The 13613-nt window shown below is 49.6% G+C and overlaps 1 protein-coding gene across 1 annotated transcript in view; it reads left to right on the plus strand.

The window, feature by feature from the left end:
• The window catches only part of DUSP9 (dual specificity phosphatase 9), a 28937-nt gene extending 24903 nt beyond the window's left edge, over positions 1-4034 (plus strand). The window contains exons 3-4 of the mRNA XM_086940214.1: positions 1830-2792; positions 2862-4034. Of these exons, the coding sequence (XP_086796340.1) occupies positions 1830-2131 (302 nt within the window). The 3' untranslated portion in view covers positions 2132-2792; positions 2862-4034. The remainder of the gene's footprint in view (positions 1-1829; positions 2793-2861) is intronic.
• Positions 4035-13613: the final 9579 nt, after the last annotated feature.

The raw sequence follows: 13613 nt of genomic DNA on the forward strand, positions 1-13613 counted from the left end.
TCCACAGTTTTTTTGAGTGCCTTCCCCTGCTTTCTCCTTGTATTCATTGCTTTCTTGTTTTTTCCCCTTGTTTTTTGAGTGCCTTTTACTTGCTTTCCCCTCACCTTCATAAAAAAAAAAAATTGTTAGCAACTCCAGCTCTGGTGAATTGCTGGTACTTTATAAATCCTTGGTTGATGATTGATTAGTGAGGAGTAGGTAAGAATTAAGTGAGGAGTATTGAGGGGTTTAGGGAAGCCCCACACAAAAAAAAGAGTTAACCTTTCCCTATACTCTCCACTATACTTGAGTGGCAGGGCTTTTATACAGTGGCGGCTGGTGCAGGTAACCGCATTGAGGTGAGGCAGGGGTAGGGAGGGAGGGGCGGAGTCGACAGACGGCGGAAAAGGTCAAATTAAATACATAAATAAAACATATTCCATCGTCTGTTGACTTCCCCCACCGCCCCGCCCGCTCCACTGCGCTTACCTGCACCAGCCGCGACTGCTTTTAAATATATTTTCCATGTTACATGCAATGCGGACCTGATTCCATGTAGCACAGTCTAACTTCACGTAGCATTGGCACTCAGTCGGTGTGTGTTCAAACTGTGAGTGAAAGGACTGAAATCAGAAAGTCTGCCAAACTGGTATTTTATTTTTTGCAGCTCTCAGATGTGCTTGTATTGCCATGTTTGGTTTAGCTCCTGCTAAGAAGGCTGAGAAGGAACCTTTCCATTCTCTGGTGCCGGCTTTGTTTGTAAACCTGGGTGCCGATGAGACCGCGACAAGGGAGGAGCCCTTGTGCGTTTCACCCTGTAAGAAGCAGGAAGGAAAGTACTGGTAACGTTCCACACACCCTTTTTCAGCAGGGAGCATTGTTCAAGGACCCTGTATTATAGCACCGAGCCCAGAGTGGGGCGGCCCTGCCTGGCTCCATTGAGCCGCGTGCCTAGAAAAGGTATATACGGCAGTGGTGCAGGGCACGGATGAGACACAGGCACTGGTTGTTGGGGGGAGTGAGGTACAAGGGAGTTCCTGCTTCCAGACAGAAGCATTCGGTGAATGGGAAAGCATTGCATAACTTGGCAAATTTGCATTTACTTGAAACTTGCTCAACCATGACATTATAGGGCTGTTTATAACACACATGGGTAGCACTAGTAGGGTGGATATGTGATGGAATAGGATTGAGGCATATTTGACCTTTGTCTTAATTTGCATAATTGTTAGTGAGCTGTTTATAACACATGCAATCATTTTAATGTCTATAATTTTTAGATGAGTAGTTTGTAATAAATGATCATTTAGTGGATTACCGGTTATAGTATGCGCCTGCTGATTTTAGGGGCGCAGGACGGGTCTCCATGCACCCCACCTGCGAATGACCGATTCTCCTATAGGTTTGTATGACTTTCACCAAAGGTGAAGCCAGAGACACCTCCAGCTTCTCTTTTTCTTCTAAATCATTGTATCTACCTTTTAGGGTTTAGGAGATCTACCAGGCATGACCCCAAAACACTGGGGACCTTACAACAGTGTGGCTCTGCCTGGCATCTTGAATCCACCATGATCCCTGTTGGCCTTACAAAGGCACCTGCTTGTAAACAGAATGAGAGGACCGCCCGCATTCGGGAGGGCCAAGCTCACCCAGGTGAGATCTCCATCCCCAGCATCAAGAAGTGATAACTCCCCATTACATGCCCTCATGGCCATCACAAATGTTTTGAGGTTCACAACACATGTGCAGATCTCCACAACACATCTACTGATCACCCTCCCATCAGAGCGACAACACAGGTGATAATCGAAGTTCTAATCCATGTCTCTTCTTTCTCCGTCTCTCTCTAGATGAAGCCATGTCCCAGAACTGCGGAGTCCTTGTGCACTGCCTGGCGGGGATCAGCCGCTCCGTCACTGTCACCGTAGCCTACCTCATGCAGAAGCTCAATCTCTCGCTGAACGACGCCTACGACCTGGTGAAGCGCAAGAAGTCCAACATTTCCCCCAACTTCAACTTCCTGGGCCAGCTGATGGACTTTGAGAAGAGCCTTGGCCGCGGCACCCCCGATGACAACAGCGTGGCCGCCCAGCAGCAGGCCTTCTTCACCACCACCACCACCGATGACGTCTTCCAGCTGGACTCCACGTAGCCGGAGCTCGCTCGTTCACATGGTCCTCCGTCCAGAAGTCGGTCTGCCAAGCTCTTGACCAGGAGCGCAATCGATGTGCAGTGTTCGTGCTGGAAAAGACGACGTGCAGTTGTCCAACATATACGTTTACACTCAGTTTGGGTCTGGGCAAAACACCTCAAGCAGTGGAAAGATGTGGGGTGCAAGAGTTCAAACTGTTGGGGACCAGAAATGGAAGACCACACCCTGGGAGAAGGACAAGAAATGGAAGAACACAGACTTGAGAAGGACAGGGAAGGACAGAACACAGACTTTGAGAAGGACAGGAAATGAAGGAAAACAGATTGTGAGAAGGACAGGAAATGGAAGACCACAAGCTGTAAGAAGAACAGGAAATGAGAAACCACAAGCCGTGAGAGGGACAATAGTTGGAAGAATGCGGGCAGTGAGAAGGACAACAAATCGAAGAGCCCTGCCTGTGAGATAGACAGAAAATGAAGAACACAAGCTGCAGGAAGGACAGGAAATGGAGGAATCCGGGTTAAAGAGGAACAGGAAGAGGAGGGACATACGCCATGAGAGCGTAAACAGGCTGTGAGAGGGCAGAAGATGGAATAACACAAGCTGCGAGAGGGGCGGGGCCGGTAACGGAAGAACATCAGTTGTAAAAAGGACAGAAAATGTAAAAATGAAAGCTGTGATGGGCACATGAAACGGAAGAAAACAAGTTGAGAGGAACAGCAAATGAAAGAAATCCTGCCCTGATTTCTAGGAGCAGGAAATGGAGGAACAATGGCTGTCAGCTGGACAGGAAATGGCAGAACTGAGGCCATGGGACGAATAGGAAAGGAAAGAATACTGGCTGTGCAGACGCTAAAAAACAAAATAGATTGAAGGGCACAGATTGCAGGAGAACCAGGAATTGAAAACTGCAGACTGAGAGTGTTTGTGCAGAGGCGCGTCCGGAATCAGCACCATTGGATTGTGAGAAGGAAATTGTAGTGCCGAACTAAGAAAGTCCACAGTCTAAGAGAAAGTCAGGAATGGGAGAGAGCTGGTTGTCAGAGGTTCTTTATTGGAAGAGCACAGATCGTGAGATGTCCTGCAGTAGAAGTCATCAGAATGTCAGTCCGTCTGTAAGAGAAGGCCACGGGCTGTGAGATCTCCCGGGATGAATGACCATGGATGTTAAGAGGGCAAATTTGTGTCTGCTAGAGTCCCAACCTCCACTTGAGGACTGAATCCAAGATCTCTCAACTTCATGCCTAAACCTTTCGTCGCTGAGAGGGACCAACAGTCCGCGAAAAATCAGGTTCTACTGCCACTGTCCTTCAGTGACCTTTGAACCAGGAAGCTCAAGGGCCAGGATGGAGAATGTGGGAGAGCAGGCAACCCACTCCTGAAACTGCCTCTTTTTAACCAGAGTTTGAGAGTTTGGATCTAAGACTTAAAGATTTTTAACCTCGACTTAAAAACGATGACACCGGACAGTGTATTTAGGGAATGTATATTTCATTTTCACATTCTGAATTGTAAGCACACTGTACGCCTACATTGGGACCCACTACCCCAGATTAGGCTAGTTTTATTTTGTTTATATCAAAACAGTGCGGCCTTGAGTGGTCCACCATAACTTGAAAGACGAGACACCTGGTGGACATCTAGAAATGAGAAGCGTACCGTATCCCCATACGGAGCCCTGACACAGAAACCATATGGTCCTGTCTCCGCAGTGGGCACATTGGAGTGAACGTCTCTTCCTGGAAGACCAAGTGGCCTCAAAGCGGAAGGTGCCTCTGGAGCAGACACCTTTGACCACCAGGAGGTGACCGCCACCATCTCTGGAGATGCTTCAGATCTCTTTCATGTGATTTAAAGTGTAACACCTACAATGAAAAAATATATATATAAACCATAATATCTCAAAAACACAAAAATGAATTTATTTTCCACAAAATGGGGGGAATCTGAGGGGTGGGAGGTTGCCATCTAAAATCTCGATTCCAAATAGGGGTAAAAGCCGCCCTTCTATCCACTCCCTTGCTATGTTATGTTAGGAAATTTTTTACGTGCGTGATTACCAAAGGTGTCTTGGCGCTGTCAGTAGAGGCAGGTGAGTGATGACTTAGATGTTAAATTGCCAGTTCTTTATCTCCTTCCTGAATAATGTTAATGAAGGAATAGCTCTGAGGAGGGGTGGGTGGCTGTTCCAGAGTTTGATTGTATTGAGGACTATACCTCTACCACCCCATTGCATCTTCTTAAATGTCGGAACAACTAATAGATTGGCATTGGCCGATCTGAGTTCTCTGTTGGGCTTCTATTTCTCGAAAGCTGACCTGAGAAAGTCTGTCCCTGAGTTATGCCGTCCTTTGTGGGCCAAGCAGAGGCCTTTGAATTTAGCCCGACTGCACATGGGAAGCTTGTGAAGCTTGCGAAGTCCCTGCGTGATGGAGTGGAATTTAGGAAGATTAAAAATCAGTCTTGCTGCGGCATTTTGGACTAGTTGTAGTTGACTCATATGTTTTTCTAAGACGGTTGGATACTGACTCTTACAGTAGCCCAGCCTGGGGAGTACAAGACGGGTTATTAATGTTCTTCTGTGGCTGTCCGAAATGAAAGGAAGAATTTTGTTTTGTCATTTTAATGCGGATGTGACAGATGATATTTGCACTCTCATGTTAAGGTCGTAATCAATGATGATTCCCAAATTATTCACCTTCCTGACGGGGTGGGGAGGTTGGGGCTGATAATCAGGCCACCAATTGGTGGACCAAGCCGGGGAGGGGTTGCCGACCACCATAATCTCGGTTTTCCCTGCATTAAGCTTCAGGCAGGGCCCGCTCATCCAGCCACTGATTGCCTTGATGCAGTTACAGCATCTTAAGGGGCCCGATGAGTCATGATGAGCAGCTGCAAATATCAACTGAGTGTCATCTGCATAAGATGTTACCTCCAAGTTGAAGCTTCTTATGAGCGGGGCCAATTTCTCTACATAAACGTTAAAAAGTGTGGGGCTAAGAGACGACCCGTGTGGGACTCCACAAGGCAGTGAGAAAGGTGGGGAGTTAAATTTCCCTAACGCTACTGTTTGCGATCCGTCACTGAGAAAGGAGGAGAGACGCTCACATGTGACCCCCTTACCTCCTATTTCCTTCAGACAGCCAATAAGAGTGGTATTATCAACAGTATCGAAGGCCGGAGATAGGTCCAGTAAAATCGTAACTGCTGAACCTCCGCCATCTACTGCCTTCCTCACTTCCTCCGTTGCCTTGACCAGGGCGGTGTCTGTGCTATGCCTTTCATTTTAGACCTTAAAATTTGGGGATGCTTCTTTGCTGGTGTTGAATCTGGCTGGGTTGAGTCTTGGGTGAACTATACCTGGTTTTAAGCATTGCTTGTGACCCAGCTGTTAAGCCTCTGACATCAGAATATCAGACGGTCCATACACTGAGAAATCTGGAAATTTGACAACTCGCTGAGAGAGTTGTATCCATGTGTGGTACTGCACAGGATGTGATAATTTGTAGTCACAGCTTCTTACACAAGTTTAGGCCAGTCTCTGGCACTGTTTGTATACAAACAGTACCAAGAACCTGTCTATAGAGGTCAGAGCTGGAGGCTGGCACTGCTGTGTGTACACAAAAGGAACCAAGAACCGGTCTAGAGAGGTCAGAGCTGGAGGCTGGCACTGCTGTGTGTACACGAAAAGAACCAAGAACCCGTCTAGAGAGGTCAGATATGGGAACTGGCACTGCTTATTCATGAAGAATGCTAGAACCTGCCCAGAGAGGTGAAAGGTGGAGGTGGACCCTCCCTGTGCTTGTACAGTTCCATGCCCTCCCTCGGTGCAGCACTCGCATGCATGCATGCTCACACAAGAGCAGACATCAGCAGATATAGTGTGAGTGGTACTGCCTCTGCAAATAGAAAGAGTCTCTAAACCAAGTGTGGACGGAGCTCGCCGAGTTGCACGACGCAGAATTCCGCAGAGTTGTATAAAAACTCCATGGAATTCCGTAGAGTTGTATACAAACTCCATGGAATTCCGTAGAGTTGTATACAAACTCCATGGGATTCCGCAGAGTTGTATACAAACTCCATGGAATTCCGTAGAGTTGTATACAAACTCCATGGAATTCCGTAGAGTTGTATACAAACTCCATGGAATTCCGTAGAGTTGTATACAAACTCCATGGAATTCCGTAGAGTTGCGCGATCGGGCGGAGTTGCTCCCCTTCCCCACCCTTATTTAATTGCTGCATGTAAGAAGTGTTAAAATACAATTTAAGTTGAATTAGTCCACTCGATAAGCTAAATATGGCCTTTGCATTTTAATTAATCCGTAGCGTTGGTTAAACGGGGCCTGCGAGGCACTGGTACGAGAATACCAACCCCTCGGAACGCCAGCCACGTGCACCAGACACTTACCGGCCTCCCTCCTCTCACCGCTCCCTGTATCCGCTGAGATCGGAAGAATGTGAGCGGCCAATGTGGTGCTGGTGCTTCCACTTTTGCTGTCATCTTGGCGAGGGAAAGACCCTCTTCCGTTGTGACGCGGATGTACCAGTCGGTACACTACACAACGCAGCAGCTGCAGTGCACAACGCGTTGGCCCCTCACTTTCTTCCAATAGCGGCCTGGAAAGTGGCGCAGATTGATTCCGGAAGAGTCAAGCAGAGGAAGGCCGGTACGTGTCCGGCGTGCGCGGCCAGGGTTCCGAGAGGTTGGCTGCTCTGCTAGCCATTGGTAACATCCTCTACAGAGCTCTTCTCTGGCCTGGAACACTCTGGGGTTTCCATGGTGAGCTTCAGACCTCAAAGGGCTACAGCAGGTTAACACAAGAGGTCTTGCTCTTGCTAGAGTTTGTCAACCAGAGTCACTTGAGGTTCTCCAGTGAGAGTATTTATTTATTTATTTATGGGCTTATATAGCGCTATGAATAAACTCCCAAGGGAGTATCTCCGCGCGTATGTAAGGTTGAGAGGAGAGGAGTTGGCCTAACGGCTAGGGCGGTCGACCTCGAATCTGGATAACTGGGTTCGAGTCTTGGCAACAACGCTGAACATCCTGTGATTCTGGGCAAATCACTTAATCTCCCCGTGTTTAACAAAAAAAAATGATTGTGTGTCCTCATGTAACGTAACTGGTGCTATGTAAAGCGATCTGATACCCTATTCGGGTCAAGTTTGCGCTATACGATATTCTGCAACAAAAAAAAGGTTACTGCTGTCACCGCTCGAGTGAGAGTACACAAGGGTACTGCTGTCACCGTAAGGGTGAACTTTTGAAGGAGTTCACTGCTGAGATGTTAGGACAGACGGGCACATGTATTGCTGGCATTATATTGCCATCCAGACTTGCCTTACAAAGGAGAGATTCAGAGAGTTTCATCACGTTATTGTCAAATAGACTGGCCACTCTTAGGAGGATTTCTGCTCTGTTTTACCACTTTGAGTCGTGGTGGGCTAATGGGGTTGTCGTTGGGGGCGAACAATGAATGTTTCTAAAAACTGTCCCTTTTAATGTCTGTCTCTCTATGCAATGATATAATCTGATGTAAAAAAGGCGAAATGCTTCCACATATTAAAGAAACATACTTAATTTTTTTTTAAAGAGATTGTATCATATTTTTACATTGTTTGTTGCACAATGTACATGCTAAATGTGTTTGTGGCGCTGCTTGTACGCACTCTCTTAGAGCCGAGCCACTCCCATGGCTCGGCTTTTGCTCAGCTCGCCGTATTAATTTGCCTGCACACCCTCTTATATTTGCAACTTGGCCTTAGCGCATAGGATCATCAGTCACTTGATAAAATGATTTGTTAAATGTGAGGACTAAAAAATTGGATCCCTGTCCACATGCACCGATTTGACAGCTCTATCAATCAATCAATCAGGCATTTGTAGAGCGCACTACTCACCAGTAGGGGTCTCAAGGCGCTGGGGGGGGGGGGGAGGGGGGGGGGGTGCTGCTACTGCTCAAAGAACCAGGTCTTGAATAGTGTTCTGAAGGTTAGTAGGTCTTCGGTCTGCCGTAGTAGGATGGGGAGGGTGTTCCAGGACTTGGCGGCGAGGTAGGAGAACGATCTGCCACCGGTGGTCGCTCTTCAGATGCGGGGGATGGTGGCGAGGGCGAGGTCGGCGGAGTGGAGCTGGCGGTTCGGGTGTAGAAGGTGAGTCGTCTGTTGAGGTATGTTGGTCCGGTGTTGTGGAGTGCTTTGTGTGTGTGGGTGAGGAGAGTGAAGGTGATCCTCTTGTTGACTGGAAGCCAGGGCAGGTCTCTCAGGTGGGGTGTGATGTGGCTGTGACGAGGGACGTCGAGGATCAGGCGTGCAGAGGCATTCTGTATGCGTTGCAGCTGTTTCAGTAGTTTGGCTGGGGCTCCCGCGTAGAGGGCATTTCCGTAGTCTAGCCTGCTGCTGACGAGGGCCTGGGTGACTGTTTTTCTTGTGTCTGTGGGGATTCACCTGTAGATCTTTCGGAGCATGCGCAGGGTTTTGAAACAGGAGGATGAGATGGCGTTGACTTGCTTGGTCATGGAGAGTGTTGAGTCGAGGATAAATCCCAGGTTGCGTGCGTGGTCGGTGGGTGTCGGTGCTGCTCCCAGGGTTGTCAGCCAGCAAGAGTCATCCCAGGCTGATGGGGTGGGGCCAAGGATGAGGACCTCCATCTTGTTCGAGTTCAGTTTCAGACGGCTGTTCTTCATCCATTTGGCGATGGCTTTCATTCCTTTGTGGAGGTTGGTTTTGGCGGTGCGAGGGTCTTTGGTGAGGGAGAGGATAAGCTGTGTGTCATCGGCATAGGATATGATGTTGTGGTCGTGCAGTCGGGCGACGCGGGCGAGCAGGCCATGTAGATGTTGAACAGGGTCGGGCTGAGGGATGATCCTTGGGGTACGCCACAGATGATCTTGGAGGCTTCGGATCGGAAGGGGGGAGGCGGACCCTCTGTGTTCTGTCGAAGAGGATGGGAAGGAGGAGGTCCAGTCCAGTGCTTTGCCTCGGACTCCTGCGACGCGGAGGCGAGTGCGTAGGGTGCAGTGGCAGACCGTGTTGAAAATGGCTCAGAGGTCCAAGAGTATGAGGGCTGCGGCCTCGCCATTGTCTGGCAGGGCCCTGATGTCATCGGTGGCGGCGATGAGGGCCGTTTCAGTGCTGTAGTTGCTGCGGAACCCGGACTGGAATGGGTCCTGGATGTTGTTCTCCTAGAGGTAGTGGGTCAGCTGTATGTTGACGGTTTTCTCGATTACCTTCGCAGGGAACGGGAGCAGGAAGATGCGCCAGAAGTTTTTGAGGTCCCTCGGCCTGTCTTTGGGGGTTTTGAGCAAGGCATTGATTTTGGCATGCTTCCAGTTCTCCGGGGAGGTTGCGACCTCGAAGGAGATGTTGATGGCCCTGCGGAGGTGTGGTGCGATGGTGGCGCTGGCTTTGTTGAAGATGTGGTGAGGGCACGCGTCTGACGGTGAGCCGGAATGGGTGGTGCTCATTATTTTGATGGTGTCATCGTTGTTGATGTTGTTCCAGGTGAGTAGGGGGTCGCTGTGGGTGGTGGCCATGGGATCCGAGGTGTCGTTGGCTGCCATGGTGGTCAGGTTGTCGAAGCTGTCTTGGATGTCTGCGATCTTGTGATGGAAGAAGGAGGCAAGGGAGGTGCACAGGTCTTGCGAAAGTGGGATCCCGTTGGTGTTGGAGCTGGGGTTGGAGAGTTCCTTCACAATGTTGAAGAGCTCTTTGCTGTTGTGTGCGTTGTTGTCAAGGCGGTCCTTGAAGGAGTTTTTTTTGGCAGATCTGATGAGGTGATGATGTTGGCGCAATGCGTTCTTGTGGGCTGCATGGTTCTCTGGTATCTGTTTGTGGCGCCATTTCTTCTCCAGTTTTTCAGCGGTTTTGTTTGGAGGTCTGAAGGTCTGCGGTAAACCAGCTGGCATTCATGTTGGTGCGTCTGTTGGAGGGATTCTTGATCGGGGCAAGGGTGTTGGCGCAGTTGTCGATCCAGTGTCTGAGGTTGCTGGCGGCGGCGTCGGGGTTGGTGGGCTCGGCGGGTGGGGTTCGGGCGAGGGAGGTGGTTTTCTGGTCTTCGGTGACTTTGCTCCAGCAGCAGTGGGGTATCGGTTGGGTGCGTTGGTGCGTGGTGGGTTTCCAGAAGGTGAAGTGAATGTGGCGGTGGTCAGTCCAGTGGAATTCGGAGGTGTGGTTGAAGGAGATGTGGGCGCTTGTGGAGAAGTTGGGATCAAGTGTGTGGCCGGCGGATTGGGTGGGCGGTGTCACAAGCTGTCTGAGTCCGAGGTTGGCGAGGTTGTCGATCAGGGTGGTTGTGTTGGTGTCATTGTTGTTCTCGAGGTGGAAGTTCAGATCTCCTAGGAGGATGTAGTCCATGGTGACGAGGGCGTGCGTACTGACGAAGTCGGCGATGGAGTCGCTGAAATGTGGCCGGGGTCCAGGGGTCTGTGGATCAGAGTTCCTCTGAGGGTGGTGTTGGGATCGGTGTGGATCTGGAAGTGCAGGTGTTCGGAGGTGTTGAGGGTGTCGTCGGAGTTGGTCGAGACATTGAGGGTGGACTTGTGGATGATGGCGATTCCTCCTCCAACTCCATTGGTGCGGTCTCTGCGGGTGATCTTGTAGCCATCCGGGATGGCTATGGCGATGTCAGGTGCCGAGGAGTCGTTTAACCAGTTCTCTGTCACAAAGGCGACGTCCGGGTAGGATGTGTCGAGCAGGTCTCAGAGTTAAACGGCATGTTTGTGTGTGGAGCGGGTGTTCAGGAGTATGCATCGGAGGTGGTTGTGTCCTGTCCTGGTGGGTGGATTGGCAACTCAGGTGCTGGTTAAGCTGCAGTTCCGGCAGGAGAGGGTCCTTGGATGTGCCTCGGGCGGCCTGGAAGCAGGTGTGTGCTCATCCGGTGCTGAGTTTGTGGAGGGTGCTGGCATCATAGCGGAGTCGGGTGTTGTGTCCTTTCTCGGGGGCCAGGGGTTCTGGCGCTGAGCGCGGTCCAGGTGCGGATGGACGCAGACAGGCTTGCCTTAAAATGCGCCCCATAAGAATGGGAAGTGGGAGGGAGGAGCAGCTGGGAGTGGGGGGGCAGACGAATGGGTGAGCGGGGGCGGGGCACCAGGGGATACGGCAGTGGAAAAAACGGGAGGGAGGAACGGTGGGGAGAGACAGAAGGCAAAAGGCACAGAGATTATCACAGAACAACAATTTAAACAAAATACAGTACAAATGACAGTGAAAGAAAGAAAAGCAATTTAAAGAGAAAACAGTACAAATACCAAAAAGCAAACCTACGACCTACCACTGGCCAACAGGGATGAGGCGCAGGCGGTGCCCTGTGGGTGGAGGTGGGCCTCGAACCTGGTCAGCAGCAGCAGAACACAAAGCACGGGTGCAGATAGGTGGAGCTGCGCGGCGTGGGGAGCGACCTGCCTGGAGACAGGGTCATACTCTACCATCAAAGCTTCTTAAATCAGAGGCCAAGACAAGTCCCTGCAGTGAAAATGCATTTCAGTGAAGTGGTCGAAGGGCCGGGACTCCAGGCCCTTGTGTTGTCCGTGACTGTAGTCATGAGTTCCCAATGAGAACTTCAGGCCCAGGTTGGACCGGCTGGGGCACATCTTCCGTGGGGCGGTTGGGGTGTGACCTCCCTCCGGTGTTACTGGGTTCTAGGAGCCCTGAGTTGGGTTTGCTATGGCTGAGAGTGTTTTTCTTGTTGTTCTCATTTCAATAAGAGGTTTTAACTTATTTATTTTTTGGATCAGGATTTTAAATATATGTACAGTGACCGCTTTACCAAAACTGGAGTCAATTTGCACCCACGGAGGCGCTCCTTGAACAGATGCAAATGTACTCATTTTTGGAACTCGCAAACATTGGCGATAGTAGGCTCCGAATGCTGCAGCTGTTTCAAGTTTCCAGGTATACTACTTGCAACCGAACACCCAAACATTGATGGGAGGAATGCTTGCACATAGGCTAATGCCTATTGCATTCCAACCCATCGTTCTTTGACCCAGTGGGTCCCTGCAGACAAAGGTCCACTTAATGTAAATTAGTACTGACCCTGCTCCTCATGGAAACAGTCCATTCTGAACCTTCCCCATCTCACGCCTCACCCTGCAGCCCACTGCTTTTTTAGTTTGAAAATTTGAGATCCGCACCCACTGAATCTCACGGACTAAGCTGATCTCTGCCTTCTGTGTGTAATTCTCTTGACAGCTCCTTGTCAGAGCATCGGCAAAGCTCTCGGTTCCCACTCAAACACTTTATGCAAGTCACTAAAAGCAAAGAATCGTGTAGCGTGTGTCACTGGCACCAGAACAATATCTCGAGACTCTGTCTCATTTCGAGACAAAAAGACTGGCATTTCTTTTGTATCTGTCTTCACTCCACTTAAAAGGTTTTTTTCCCATGCATTGCGCTAGAAAGGTTATGGTCCCTCTTTCAAACCCCAAAAATGGTCTTTGTAAACTAATAATCTTGACACTAATCTCCCCTTCTTTGTACATCTGGCCCTGATCTCTCAGTGCCTAAAAATGAATGTGTTTGTCTGTAATGCAACTGGTGCCGATGTAAAGGTTTCCGATACCTTTGAGTCAAGTTTGCGCTATATAAAACTGCAAAAAGTAAAAAACTAACACCATCTTGCAATTTCACTGCTTTCAAGTTAGTGCAGTTTAACAATCTAAGCCTGGGCAGAGTTTGTAGAGTTCCGTTACACGGAACTCCACGAAGTGCATACAAATCTCTGCCACGCTTCGCAGAGCTCCGCAAGCGGTGGAGTGTGCTAAATAAATGCCGTTCCCGGTGAATTTCAGTTCCAGGTGCTTGTCCGCACTGTGCAATCATCGCGAACAACCCCATGCACAGCCCAAGCGGGCGCTGCTTCATTTCTGCCAATCGAGTCGATTTTTACTCGAGCTGCAGCTTTCTCAACGTCAATGGATGGGTTCACAATTCGAGCAGTTGCGAGCATACACGACCACTTGCAATGAGAAATCTGACAACCTGCATTGAGAAATCTCGACGGGAGGCTGATTTTCCACGCTCGCGCTCACCAACTTGATGTTGACGATCACAAATGAGGAAAAATCTCGCCGGATGGTGGATTTTCCTTGCTTGCGCTCGCCAACTTGATGCTGACGAACGTGAGTGAGGGAAAAAACTCCGCTCCGCTATGAGTCGCAGAGTTTTTAATACCTCTGCAAGCTCCGCTTAAAGCAGAGTGCGGAACACTCCACAAACTCTGCGAGCGTAGCGGAGTTCACCACTCAGACTTAATCTATACATAGTTTGAAATGAAGCCCGTGTGGGAGGAGAACCAGGAGCCGGTAAAAACACAAGCACTCATGTGGAGTTTTCAAACACAAAGAAAAAAGTAGCTTTTAAAACGGGAGCAGTGGATGGACACAAGTACTTGGTCCATGCTCTGCGGGAAGCCTAAACACAAGAAGAGGCATGACACATGCATGCCATGTACAAATGGGGATAAAGGATATGAGGGTGAT

Source organism: Lissotriton vulgaris, chromosome 10, assembly GCF_964263255.1.
Source record: "Lissotriton vulgaris chromosome 10, aLisVul1.2, whole genome shotgun sequence".
Lineage (NCBI taxonomy): Eukaryota > Metazoa > Chordata > Amphibia > Caudata > Salamandridae > Lissotriton > Lissotriton vulgaris.